At 44.0% G+C, this 14,935-nt stretch overlaps 1 protein-coding gene across 2 annotated transcripts in view; it reads right to left on the bottom strand.

The window, feature by feature from the left end:
- The window catches only part of FAM171A1 (family with sequence similarity 171 member A1), a 132,853-nt gene that overhangs the window by 31,688 nt on the left and 86,230 nt on the right, over positions 1-14,935 (bottom strand). For both annotated transcript variants that reach the window (XM_005282435.5, XM_065586921.1), the window contains exons 4-5: positions 9,471-9,629; positions 2,552-2,728 (exon numbers count right to left, since the gene is read on the bottom strand). In XM_005282435.5, the coding sequence (XP_005282492.2) occupies positions 2,552-2,728; positions 9,471-9,629 (336 nt within the window). The remainder of the gene's footprint in view (positions 1-2,551; positions 2,729-9,470; positions 9,630-14,935) is intronic.

The raw sequence follows: 14,935 nt of genomic DNA, 5'->3' as shown, positions 1-14,935 counted from the left end.
CCCCCACCAGCTTCAAAGTCTCCAGCAATACTCTGCTAGCCTCATGGCACATCTGTATAGGCAGCCAATACAGAACCAGCCAAAGGATTGAGAGGGCACGAACAGCCCCTTTTTGTGGCACCAGTTACCCCCATTCAGTTACATCCAGTGCATACTTGACTCAGCTGAACATAAGAATGGCCATACTGGGTCAGACCAATGATCCATCTAACCCAGTACCCTGTCTTCCGATAGGGTCTGCTACCAGGTGCTTCCGAGGGAATTAACAGAACAAGGCAGTTATCAAGTGATTCATCCCCTGTTGCCAAAGCCAGCTTCTGGCAGTCAGAGGTACAGGGACACCCAGAACATTGGGTTCCATCTCTGACCATCTTGGCTAAAAACCACTGATAGACTTACCCTCCATGAATTTATCTAATTCTTGGTGGAACCCAGTTATACTTTTGGCCTTGATAACATCCCTGACAATGAGTTCCACAGATTGACTGTGTGTGTTGTGTGAAGAAGTACTTCCTGTTGTTTTAAACCTGCTGCCTATTAATTTCATTGGGCAACCCCTGGTTCTTTGTGTATTCACGTTCTGCACATCATTCATTATTTGATAGACATCTAGCGTATTCCCTCACAGTCGTTTTCCAAGCTGAACAGTCCCAGTCTTTTTAATCCCTCCTCATATGGAAGCTTTTCCAGATCCCTATTCCTTTTTGTTGCCCTTCTCTGTACTTTTTCCAATTCTAATATATATATTTTTTGAGATGGGGTGACCAGAACTGCAGGCAGTGTTCAAGGTGTGTGCGTACCATGAATTTATATAGCGGCGATATGACATTTTCTATCTTATTATCCCTTTCCTAGTGGTTCCTAACATTCTATTAGCTTTTTTGACTGCAGCTGCACATTGAGTGAATGTTTTCAGAGAACTATCCCTAATGACTCCAAGATCTCTTTCTTGAATGGTAACAGCTAATTTAGACCCCATCATTTTGTATGTATAGTTGAGATTATGTTTTCCAAGCCACACTACTTTGCATTTATCAACAATAAATTTTATCTGCCATTTTGTTGGCCAGCCACTCAGTTTTCTGGGTATCTAGTCCTTTATATGCAATAGTGAAAAACAAAGAGAGCTTTTACTGCCCCACTATTGGGACATGGAAGTTCAATCATAAATCAGCAGTCACCTTAAAATCAAAATCATAATCTTTTACAGTAACTACCAGTGAGCCATTCTAAGTTATAATGCAGCAGACAGGAAGGATTAGGGATGGACGGCTTCTTGTGTGGAAAGTGAATGAGTCAGTCTTCCTATTCTTCTTTTGAACAAGTGAAAAACAGAACAGTTTCTAGAATCACAAATCAAAATCAATTTCAGGAAGAACCTGAATGCGTGAACCCTACTGCTAACTGTGCCATAAAAAGCAGATCAAGTAAGTACGAGTTAAGAGAAGGATTTTCAGATTAGCTGGGGGTAAACAGAAAACTAGCTATTCCACATCTTGTGTAAAAATTCCAAAGCCTTCTCCATTATATTCTTTGCATTTCATCTAAACATTCTACAGAAGATATATCCTTCTTTATTAAGTTCTATAAGTTGTTCAGAGCCATTTCTAAATAAATCCTCTAATAATTTTTTTCTCTAACAGATTTCCTCTAACAGATTTTTTTTCTATTAGGAACGACACTTGAAAACACAAAATCCACCTTCAGTTAATAGAGACAGAAGATAAGCCAAATGCTCATTTGAGGAAAAAATGGTTTCATGCTTGTTCTTCTATTTCTGAAATCTTCTACAAGAAATCATAATTTAAGACAAATCTCTCACCTGCCAGGAGCACCTAAACAATTTCTCTCTCTCCAGGAAATCCATGCTTCTGACTTCCCACTTCTCTTTCTTTCTAATCTCTACTTTTCTCCTCTTCCATTCCTCTTTCTTCTCCTGAAATTGCTCCTCAATTAGATAAACCCTTCACGTGAATAATTCAAGGTGAAATTCACTCCTGTACAGACGGCCAGCATGAGGCACATGCACCACTTCAAACTATGAAGGTTTAAGTCTCAAATATGGTTTGCATGATGTATATGCCTTCTGCTGGCTTTCTATCAAGGGATGAATTTCACGGAGCAACAAAGACAACTCAGTGCATTTTGTTTGACAGTGTATGTTCATGGCATTTCTCATCCTTTCGAAGTGTTCAGTGGCTCTCATTTGCTCACAACTGATTTTTGTTAACCTAGATGTACAAAACCCTTCCAGATGTTGAAATCTACATTGTTAAATAACTTAAAAGCAGATTAATTTTTTATTCAAAACACTGATTAGAATATTGATAAAGTTTACACAAAAAAGTTGTAAATGGAAACAATACACAACATACACAACTGTTTAGCTTTTAATACCTAATCATGTAGCTTTATTAATACAAATTCTACTTTTAGACACCAAGAAAACAGATTTTTATACTCTCTAAAAGGGACATTAAATGAAAAACAATGAGAAGCAAGCTTCAGAGGAATGAAAATGATTGCAGGATCACTACAAAATACTGCTTACCAAATTTTTGGTCAAACCTCCAGGCTGGAACATGGCCATTGTGCTTCAGGTTGCTGTTTGTTGGCAGAGGCACTGTTACATAGATGGGGCCATTCACTGGGATTGGAGCCCCATCGCTGTTGAGCAAATGAACACTGACTGCAGTGACAGGGGTAAGGTCATACCTGGTGCTATTTCCTATCAAGTGAAAGAATAATGGTATGTTACATATTTGTATTAGTTATTATACATTATATTATCTGTTATCAAGGGAAGGTGAAATTAAAGCTAACCTGTTAATACTTCCAGAAAACTGACATTTAAATTTCTTAATTTTCCACCTGATAATCTTTGCAAGAAGTATTTTATATTTTTTTAAATACATTTTCTTCTTTCCATTCTTCTTTAAGAAGATTTGCACAAGCATAGTGCAAATGCATACAGCCCATAATTTAAACACACTAATGGCCAAAATTTGCAATAGTAGAAGAGAGGACAATGTTAACTATTGTTTTAAAATTCAAGAATGCTTTTGCTTTGCTTCTTCATTGAAATTAAAAGCCAAACCGTATACATTTTTATGATCTGTAATAATATTTTTCTTAGATCCATGTATATTAAGAGAATTTATTAGACATAGTGATCATTAGTTTATGTTTTAAAATGATCACCCACCAAAGTACAGTATTAATTAACATTTATTTGATTTTTTTTAAAAAACATTATACACCCCAGGCGTCTATGACCATAGAGCGGAAAGTGGAAGAGAGCTACTAAAGAAAAGGAAAGAACTAGACATGGCAGCACCTTTGGGAAATAATTTCATACCTCCCTGCAAAATTTTTAAGCGAGCCTCTAGACTGCTAGAGCCCAGACATGATCACCTACTAATCTAAAACATGAAATGTGATCTCTAGACAATTGGTAGTATCACAATTCAGGTATCTGTTAGGATGAGGTTTCAGTACAGCCAGGGCATACAGATAGGCATACAAGATTTTTACTATGACTCCTAAAAGTCAATAAGATTTCAGGGATGGCCTTTATTGAACACCATTATTCTCACTGACAAAGTCAGCTAACCAAAGTCAAGGCCCTACCAAAAAAATAAAAATATATATATAAAAAAAAAATACAGCACTTACAAAAGATGCCAGACTGAGAACTCCCATGATCTGAGATGGTCCTTTTGGTTATTTACTAGTACCTGAAAGCCTGTGCCATTGCACAGGTAGAGCTCAAAAAGTTGTTTGTTAAAAAGCCAAAAAAGGCTGAAAACTTAAAAACTGCCACCCTCTGCTCTTTACTCCCCGCCCCTCGCAGGGAGCACAGCAGCTGCAGGGGCTCTCGGCTCCCCGCCAGGAGCACAGCTGCCTTCCCCACCCAGCTCTCGGCTCCTGGCGGGGAGCAGAGAGCCCCAGGAGCCTCGGGGCAGCGGGAGCCAGGAGCCTCAGGGCAGCACCTGGGCTCCCATTGGGGAGTGGGGAGCCCACGCAGGAGCCCGGCGGGGAGTCTGTGGGCAGCCGGCTTGTAGCTGGAGCCCTCCACCCACCAGGCTTTCTCCTCAATTTCATGCTCCAGCATGGAGCTATGAAATTGACAAGAATGACAGTCAGCAGCGCTATGAGTAACCTACAGTATCCACACAGACGCTGTGTTGTCCTAACTACACCGACATAAGCCCTACGCGGCTTAAGGAGGCAGAGTTATTATGTCAGTGTAGTAGGACACTTATATCGGCAGGAACAAGGGTGCAGCATATACACTGACATAATTAGGTCGACATAAGCTGCCTTATATCGGCCTAATGCTGTAGTGTAGACCAAGCCTAAGTAATTGTGAAGTATCACAGTACTACAGATTATTTTGTCAAGAAGATTGTATTAACACTAGCTGTTTGTTGAAATACAACAGACAACTATACGAATTTTCCCTTGGCAGAGAGCTTGCTGTAAGATAGAGACTGGGTTTTATTGAGCAGCAGTTACATTTACGAGAAACCGTATCAGAGCATTTTAATTTACAATAACCACATATGTTATCTGTGTTAGCATAGAATACATTGCTTCCTCAGGAAGACATGAGTTGTCAACATTTGATAGAGAAATAACTTCTAATTGCTAAAGGAGGTCATGACCTGGTCAGTTTTTTCATATATTCAAATCCCTAATGAAGCATGTTATCACCTAAAGGTTTATAAAATGCAATATTAATATCTGAAAATAAATTATGTAATACATTTTACTTGACTATTTCTACTTGGTTTGGATTTTGCTTATATTTATGCCTATGACTGGAAAATCAATAATTAGCTGGGAGGAAAAAAAAAAGTGTTCTAGTGGAACTTTGCCTCCATTCTATCTAAAGCAACATACCTCCTTCTGACACTGTGTTCAAGCAGTCTCAGGCTGAAGAGCTTACTTTCTAAGGTCTGGTCTATACTACCTGCCTGAATCGGCGGGTAGAAATCGACCTCTCGGGGATCGATTTATCGCGTCCCGTCGGGACGCGACAATCGATCCCCGAATCGGCGCTCTAACTCCACCAGCGGAGGTGGTAGTAAGCGCCGCCGACAAAAAGCGGCAGAAGTCGATTTTGCCGCCGTCCTCACAACGGGGTAAGTCGGCTGCAATATGTCGAATTCAGCTACGCTATTCACGTAGCTGAATTTGCGTATCTTAAATCGACTCCCCGCTGTAGTGTAGATGTACCCTAAGAAAGCAGGCAGATTTTAAAGTCCACTGGCTAATAAAAAAGGCCTAGGACATCTATTTCCACAGAATCTAAACTTTCATTTAAAAATTAAGTTTCTGGCTTACTGTGTTGTGTTGTGTTGTGAAGGTAAGATAACTGACTGCTTGTGAAACAGATGCTGGGGGATTGGTAAGTATATGCATAGATTAAATAGGAGTGACTGCAATGAATGTCAGCTTATGTTTTAAAACCTGGTGACCTCAAATCTATGAGGAAAATACATGCTTTTAGTAACTCTGAATTCACCCTTTATAAATAAGCTAATATTACACAGCAATAGCCCCAAATGCTGAGATAACATTATTGCCTGCTATGGGGGTTTGGCCCATTGCTGTAGAATACAGAGATTTTTGTGCTGTTTGTTTAGAAACCAGCCTTGTGCGCCATAAAATGCTACTAATACAAGCAATAAGCCAAGACACAACAGGCTTATCATTATTTGCATACAAAGTGCTTTATATTTTTTTGTTTAGAATAGGCTGATTAATGTATTGGGTTTTAACTGTACTGCTCCTAACTGTACATTGTTAGAACTCCTTGGAAAGTACTGTTGAATTCAAAGGGAAAGTTTCTAGTTAAACTACTACAAAGTTACAATGGATAAACACTCGCTATTAGGTGTAACACACTTACACAATGGGAGGACCAAATTGCAATGCTCCGGAGTTCACTGTACGCAGTTAAACATGAGAGAAATTTAGCAGAGACACAGACAAAGAGCAAACTCTATTCAGCAAGAATCCCTTCCTCCCATGCAAATTACTGGTTTATACTCAGGAAAGTGATAAATTATAATTTGCAGGTACCATAAAAAAATCAGCAATCGCCACCAGCTGGTGGTGATCTTATATTCAACAGCTATTGGAAGAAGGGTCTACTGACTAAGATTATATTTGGTGAGCTTTAAATAATGAAGTAGCCTATCCAAGCTGAAGGTTTGACAGGCTAACATTTCTCCAAGAGAAAGAGAAGTATGAGTAGAAGGCAACTTGCCTGCAATGTAATTATGTAAAAGTCTCTTCTCATACCTCCAACCTCTTTTCAGTTTTTTTAGTTTTAAAGTGAGATGGATACTTTTGCATGATGGTTAATAAGGGCCGAATACAGGTCCCTCCTGCTCAACCACAGATGTTCCCCTGACTGGAAGGTCTATGTGTGAGTATAAGTGTGTGTGGCATAGGGTGGGGGGTAGAGTAAGTGTGTACCCATAAAGCCATGCCCAGCTTGACACACAGGAGGGAGTCCAAAGAATTTACTCTACTTGGGTCTTCTCGTACAGTGGGGCTACTTAATGGCCTGTGGAGACTATTTCAGGCACTTTACATTTCTGGCAAGTAGTATTCATACAACAACCCCCTTTTTATTATTATCAGTAATAAATTATTTGTATTAGCATGCCTAGAGCCCTAGTATTGGACCAGGATCCCATTATGCTAGGCACTGTACAGACAGAACAAAAAGATGGTCTTTGCTTTACAGAACTTCCAGTCTAAGTATAAGACAAGAGACAACAGATGGGTGCAAAGAGACCATTGGGAAGGTACAAGGAAACAGTAAGACAATACTGGTAAGCATGACAGGCAGTGTTCCCAGTGCACCAGAAGCCTAACCATTGTCAAGTTTTTTGTAGGCATTGTGGCAAAGAAGAGGTTTGAGAAGGGACGTGGAGGAGGTTAATGAGGTAGCTTTGTAGATATTTATGGGTAACTCCTCCCAAGTGTGATGGGCAGCATGGGAGAGAGCACAAAGATGCTTGTTTGAAATTTAACAAATGGGCTACCATAATGTGCTGAGTGAATGAGAACTGATCGGCCATCAAGTGTCTTGAAAGAGAAGACAAACAGCTTCGGTTTGATGTGATAGAGAATGGGGAGTGTGACAGGGTCGGTAGCTCACCGCTGTGGCGCCTCCTCCTGGCCGCTTCGGGGAATTAGTTTTGCGCCAGTAGAGCGCCCTCTTTGGGTGGCGTTCCGCCTGTCGTCTCGCCTCTGTGGGGTGCACGGACTTGCGTTGCTCCCGACGTCGGCGTCCTCTTCCGGAGCACTGCCCTCCGACAGTGTCCCTTTGTCCAATCACACCCCCTTTCGGGGGGGGGGGGTGGTGGTTACACAACAGCCCCACACCCTCGAGTCCGATCCTCACAGTCCAGGACCTGGTGTGGTTCTGACCGGCCACTCCCTGCGGCCTGTGGCTGTGCGTGGGGCAGCACAGCAAACAAAGGGGGGGAAAAGGGGGGGGGGGACTCAGGCCCGCCCACTACTCTGAGTCCCGGTCCAGAGGCCCTCGGGTGACAGTCTCACTGTCTTCCTTCTCCTTCCTCCTCTGACTATCCCTCTGGACCGCTTCCCCAACAGACCTTCGCTACGCTAGGCCTCCTCCTCCCAGGCCTGCCGCCTAGCAGGCTATGGAGTAGGGCCTTCTCCCACTCTCTCAGGCTGGCCTGCACTGCGCTGTCCGTGGTGCTGGCCTCCCAGCTCTGGAGACAGACCTTCCTCTCTGAAGGCCTGGGACAGACTGACTGCTCCTGCTCTGGGCAGCCTTTTATATGGCTAAGCCGGGCCATGATTGGCTGGCTACAATCTGCCTTCCGATTGGCTCCCAGTAAGCCCTTCCCTGATTGGCTATGCGTCTGCGCAGGCACCTAGGCCTGCTGCAGCCCACCCTCTCTGGGTGTGGGGCAATCGCCCCACCACAGGGAGCCAGAGGATGAATGTAAAGAGAGGGATGACAAGTGACTGGCTAAGAAACGATCTTTGCAGCACCATTCTGAATGGATATGAGTAGGGCAAGATTACATCTGTAAATTCAGAGAGAAGGATGTTGCACTAATCGACAGATGAGTTGGTGAGAGCTTGAATGAGAGTTTTAGCTCTCTGGATGGATAGGAAAGGCAGTACCTTAGAGATGTTATGCAGAAAGAATCTGCAAGATTTAGTCGTAGCCTGGATGAAAGGACATAGAGAGAGAGGTCTGAGTCTAGCACGATGCCCAGTTTACGGGCCTCGGTGACAGGCAGGCTGGTTGTGTTGTGCGCAATGATTGAGAAAGGAGCTGGCGGGCAGGAGAGACTTGGAGGGGGAAAGGTTAAGAGCCATTTTGAGCTTGAGCTGACAGGTAGACACCTTTAAGGCCATGTAATAGAGACGGACTGAGATTTTATGTTGGACAAGAGACAAGTCAGAGTAAAGAGGGAGACCTGAAAATCATCAGCATAGGGAAGGGAGCAGAATGTGTGTTTGTGGATGAGATTACTCAGAGATAAGGTGTGGAGGAGGAAGAGAAAGGGACCAATGACAGAGCCCCGTGGTGACCTCAGGGAAAGCTGGAGGGGTGATGAGGAAGATCATCCCAAGGACACACTGAAGGAGCAATGAGAGGTAGAAGAAGAACCAGGAGAGGACAGAGACATGGAAGCCAAGGGAGGACAAGTTTTTGATAAGAGGAAGATGGTCAACTGTGTTAAAGGCACTTGACAGGTTTCTATTAAAGTTCTTCACAGCTTTCTTCTTTGTTTCAAAAGAATCTGAACACTTTTGGCCAAAGCAGGATCCAAAATTACTCTGCATTTAACAAGACTGTTGAAACAACTCTTTGTTGGCACAGCACAATGCTGCAGAACGTTAAATTCTTAGACTATGGACATTGTACAGACCTCCAGGCACAGGAATAATTAGAGATTAATAATGCTGCATAATCTAGAAGGTTAAATCTCTTCCCCTCCCCACATCTCTCAATTTTTAAAATCGAAGATAAATGTAGCATTTGTAAAAGATACCCAAGCTGACGTGCCAGGAAGCTAGTCTTCAAATGACAGGTGCAACATAAGAAAGCTATTCACCCACCAATGTCAATGAGCCTCCAACTTCATCCTGCAGGGACCATATATAAGGGGTGATAAGGACATTCAGTCTCCATGCTGATTCAACCCAGGGCTCTTATCTAGAGATTGCCAACACGGGGAACTATTAGTGTCAGTTGCACAGGAACGTTGTCATGTGGACTACTGCTTTTTAGAAACAGTATTTTGATCAGACAGCTGAACCTATATTTTTGAAATGAAAAAGGTGTGTTGTGGGGGGAAGGGAGAAAATGACAGAGAGATGGAAAAAAGAAACCAACCCCCCCAAAACTACATTCCAACAAATATCAACTCAGAATAAAAACAAAGATAGATACTCAAAATTACCAGTTCCATTTCCATCTAATCCTTGTAAATAAGGAAAACTGTCCACTTCCCAAGGTGAACTGGCTGCAGTTAGAAATGCTGTCAGATCACTGTAGCTGGTGTTCTCAGGCAACTTTAGGGCTCTTCTTTGAAAGTGAACTCGTGGTTGAATCCGTGCACCTGTGAAAATTAAAGGTGACATTATCCAAGGAGTGTAGATTGTTTAGGAGCTTATATGTATATCGAACAGCCCTTTAAAAGTGCATTTAACATGTCCATTACAAATTAAAATCTTTCTGTGATGGATAGATGCAACAATGAGCTACTATGAAGGTGAAGATAATACCGCATTTTTGAATTTACTTTGCGATGGGTGATATTTTGTCACAAAGTGTTACTAGGTAAAATATATAAAGATACCTAAATATCTTAGGGGTTTTTGAAAATATTTCCTAGTCTTACTTTAAAAAAGTTTCCTTGCACACCTCCAACAATGAATGTTGGTAAAACAAACTAACTATAGAGGTAATGCATGTAAAATCTAAGAAAAGTTTGCAATTTACTATCTATGCTTAATTTCTTATTATTTCATTTGAAATAGAAAAGTTTACTTCACCTAAAGTCTTCAAGGTAATAGTTTATTAAACTAGTACTCTATCTGTAGTTCCATCCGATTTATTCCATAATTCCTTACTTTGCTTTGATTATAATGGCTTGGTCCAGTCATCACCTCACTGCATGTACAATAAGACAATGATTATTTAAATCACAGTGCAAAATATAATTTAAGGAAAAAACAGGATTATACTGTATGTAACCAAAGTAAATGTCATATGGCATAGCTTCACTAAAAACAACCTGGGTAAAATTGAAGGCCAAGGCTAACAAAATACATGCCAACAGATTACACACCTATCATTTGAGGTGCTAATCTGTAAAATGCTGGTCAGAAAGTGTAGCGAATGACTGAACAAATAGACAAAATTCAAATGAAGACTCTTTATCAAGCCCTAGACTCTGCTCAGTTCTTCAGTATCAATTTCTGATAAACAGAAATGCCCCTCAATTACTGATAAACAGATGACCATTCATCCTTCCTACCCAAAAAAGCCCAAGCAATCCTCCATGGAAGGAGAGTTTCACCTGTGTAGTTGTAGCTAACTAACAGAAGATATTATGGATGTGGGATGCCTCTAACCTTGGGCAACCCTGCAGGCAATGGATCACTATTCTTTCTGGAGAAGAGAATCTGGAAACTGGGTGATTTTATAAAAAGTTGTCCCCCTATCTCTCAAAAAGGTCAAGTTGCTTAACCAATGATTTATTAGTTAAAACATCATATATTCACTCAGGCTCAAGTTCATCAGTCATGTGGCGAGCCAGAGGAGAGCAAAAAAACCTGCAAAAGCGGTTACTAACCTTTCTTTAACTGTTGTTCTTTGAGATATGCTGCATATGTCCATTCCACGTTAGGTGTGTGTGCACCCCATGCACAGTTGCCAGAAATTTCTCCCTCAGCGGTACCCATCAGGTTGACTCTATGGCCCTCTGGTACCGCGCGCCTACGGTGCGGTATAAGGAGTCTGGCCGACCCTACACCCTCTCAGTTCCTTCTTGCAGGCCAACTTTGACAGACGAGTAGGAAGGTGGGTCCTGGAATGGACATGCGCAACACATCTTGAAGAACAGCAGTTATGGAAAGGTTGGTAACCATTTTTCTTCTTTGAGTGCTTGCACTGTCCATTCCCATTAGGTGACTCCCAAGCATTACCATAGGAAGCAGGCTTGGAGATATGAACATGCAGATTGCAACCTGGCAACCAAAACTAGCTTGCTGGATGATAGCATAGTGGCAAGAAAATATATGCACCTACGACCAGGTCGCCATGCTGCAAATGTCTTGGATCGGTACCTGGGCTAGGAACACCGCTGAAGAAGCTTGTACCCTCGTGGAATGGGAGGCCCAAATGGTTGGTGGAGGTACATCTGCCTGCTCATAGCACGTGCAAATGCATGACGTGATCTAGGATGAAATCCTCTGAGTCAAAATGGGTAGGCCTTTCATTCTGTCTGCTATCAGCACAAAGAGCTGCGTGGATCTATAGAATGTGGATCGATGAAGACTCTAGAGCGCATCCAACATCGCTTGTGTGGAGGCGCTGCTCCTCTCTATTCACGTGAGATTTGGGGAAGAAAACCAACAGGAAAATAGCCTGATTATTGTGAAACTGCAAAGGTGCTTTCAGGAGGAATGCAGGATGAGAGCAGAGCTGTCCCTTATCCTTAAAGAAGACCGTGTACCGGGGTTCTGAAGTAAGGACCCTGATCGAGGTAATTGCTACTAGAAAAGCTACCTTTCAGGAAAGATACGACAGGGGCATGATGCCAGGGGCTCAAAGGGAGGGTCCATGAGCTTTGATAAGTCCAAGTTTAGGTCTCACAGGGGAATAGGCTCCCATATCTGCGGTTATAGCCTTTCTAAATCCTTGAGGAAACAAATGGCCATTTTGTGCAAGAAAAACAATTGGCCCTCCACCAGGAGGTGGAATGCTGAAGTCACTGTGAAATCCTCTTTAATCAATGAAATTGCTAGACCTTGCTGTTTCAGGTGAAGCAGATACACCAGCACTGTCTGAAGAGATGACTGAGCGGGTGAGAGGCCATGTTGTGATGACCAAATGGAAAAACGCTTCCATTTAGCAAGGTATGTAGCTCTGGTGGATGGTTTTCCGCGGCCTAGCAAGACCTGGAGGACATGCTCTAAACAGGCCAGCTTCGCAGGATTTAACCAAGGAGCTTCCCTGCTGTTAGGTGGAGGGTGTTGAGATTTGGATGGAGCATTCGACCGTGCTCCTGAGAGATCAGGTCTGGGAGGGGAGAGAGAGCGGCATCAGAGTCGCTACTGACAGGTTTAGCAATGTGCTGAACCAGTGCTGACCTCCATGGAAGCAGGTGGCCAGGCTGGGGCTATAAGAATAATCCTCACTCTGTCCAGCTTGACCTTCAGCAGGACTTTGTGCATGAGTGGATTGAGGGGAAAGGCGTACAACAGGTGCTTTGTCCAAGGGAGCAAGAGGGCAGAAGGCGTCTGTGAGTGAGCCCAGGCTCTGGCTGTGCAGAGAACAAAACCGGTGACATTTTCTCTTCTGCCTGGTTGCGAACAGCTCACAAGGAGTGGAGAAAGACCAGCTGAGGTGATCTGCCAGCTCATTCTGGGCTCCCAGAAGGTGAGAAGCTTTGAGTGCTTTATGCGAAACTCTCATAAGCAAATAGCCACCTGACACAGGGGGGAAGAGCGAGCCCCTTCCTGCCTGAGGTAGAACATGGCTGCCGTGTTGTCTGTAAGTACCCTTATATCCTTGTTTGCAATATGGGGTAAGAACACCTGACATGCTAGATGAACTGCTCTGAGCTCTCTGACATCTATACGTAAAAAGAGAGCTCTTCTGGGGACCACAGGCCTTGAGTCTTGAGGTGTCCTAGGTGAGCCCCGCAACCTATCTCAGAAGCATCCGAGACTAGGAATATCAAGGGCTGGGGCCTGGCAAAGAGAACACCTGAGCCCACGAACCAAGGATCCCTCCACCAGTCGAAGGAGGTGAGGACCAGAGTGAGCACAGAGTCCAAATGATGGTGATTTGTTGAGAACATCAAGGCCAGCCAAGCTTAAAGGAGTCTGAAGCCCAGTCTCGCATGCTGCATTACATGTGTACATACGGCCATGTGACCTAAAAATCTGAGGCAGAAATGGGCTCTCATGACAGGGGGGGCCTCGACGTGTGCAATCGTCTGGAAGCGAGCTTCTGGGAGGATAGTTCTGGCTTGTGTAAAACTGAGCACCACTCCGATAAACTCTATCCTGTGTACGGGGATGAGGGTTGACTTCTGATTGTTAACCAGCAGGCCCAGTGCTTGAAAGGTTGCCTGAATGAGGTGGATACTGGGCCTCAGGCTGGCCTTTGATCAGCCAGTTGGCAAGGTACGGGTTAACCTGCACCCTTCGCCTTTTCAGGAAGGCCACCACTACCGCCATGCATTTCATAAAGACCCATGGGGCTGCCGACAGGTCAAATAGGAGGACAGCAAACTGGCAGTGGGTCTGGTTCACAAAGAACTTGAGAAACCTTCTGTAGTCTCAGAAAATGGAGATATGGAAATAGGCGTCTCTCAAACTGAAAGACATGTACCAGTCCCTGGGATCCAGGGAGTAAATGATGGAGGCCAGGGAGACCATGCAGAACTTCAGCTTTTTCAGATAGCTTTTGAGGTCGCACAGGTCTAAAATGGTTCGGAGACTACCTTTGGCCTTTATAATAGGAAATAACAGGAGTAAAACCCCTTCCCTCTTAAGTCCTGAGGAACCTCCTCCATGGCGCCTAGCTGGAGGAGGGCTTACACCTCCTGGACTAACAATTGCTTGTGAGAAAGGTCCCTGAAGAGGGATTGGGAGGAAGAGTGGAGTGGAAACAAATTGGAGGGTAAACCCCTCTTCCACCATGCTCAGCACCCAACAATCTGTGGTGATACGCGACCAGGCCGAGCTGAAGTGGGATAAACGGTTTGAAAATAGGGGGACAGGATCCGGTGTGGGAACTGGTATAATGCCCTTAGGCCCCCATCAAATGTTCTGTTTGGGGCCCCCCCGCATGTCTGGGAGGGCCAGGGAGTGATGCTGATGAGGAGGGGGGAAGTTGCCTGTGCCTAAAGACTCTACTTCGCCATTTGTGCGGGTCCTGACAGGGCAGCATAGCTGAGAAACAGGTGGGCTGTTGGGTCTGAAATGTTTCCTCAAAGGCATACAGACCCAGGAACTTGAGGGTGGCTCTGGAGTCCTTCAGGCCGGGGAGCTTCACATCTGTTTATTCTGAGAAGAGTAAGGACCCTTCAGACAGGAGGTTCTGAAGGGACTGCTGGACCTCTGCCGGTAGGCCAGAGGACTGGAGCCAAGAGCATGGCCACCATAGATCTATCTGCTACATCCAGGGCAGCTTGCAAGGAAGCCCTGACTATCACCTTCCCTTCTAGAGAACTCCTGCTTGGATTCCTAAGGGAGCGAGTCCCAGATGTTGAAGTCATACCTCCCTAGCAATGCCTGTGGGTCAGAGATGTGAAACTGTAAACTGCCAATAGAAAAAACTTTTCTACCAAAGAGGTCTAGTTTCTCTGAGTCTTTTGCCTTGGGGGTCAACCCTTGCAGCGCCTGCCTGTCCTTTCATTGGCTGCTGATACCAGCAGAGACCCTGGGGCTGGGGGAGGGGGGGGAGGGGGAAGAGTACAAGTACTCATAAGCTTTGGCAGGGACAAAGTACTTCTTTTTGTCCTCTTTGAAGTGGGGGGCAGAGAGGATGGGGTTTGACAAAGGATTTTAACTAAGGAGGGAGAGCCACCTTTGACGGGGCCAACGCAGCCAAGATGTCTACTAGGCTGTGGGAGGACTCTTACTACCTCCATTTCCAGTCCTAAGTTTGAGGACTGGAACAGTCTCC

The sequence above is a fragment of the Chrysemys picta genome, chromosome 2 (assembly GCF_011386835.1).
Source record: "Chrysemys picta bellii isolate R12L10 chromosome 2, ASM1138683v2, whole genome shotgun sequence".
Lineage (NCBI taxonomy): Eukaryota > Metazoa > Chordata > Testudines > Emydidae > Chrysemys > Chrysemys picta.
This window is presented reverse-complemented; position numbering and strand designations above follow the sequence as displayed.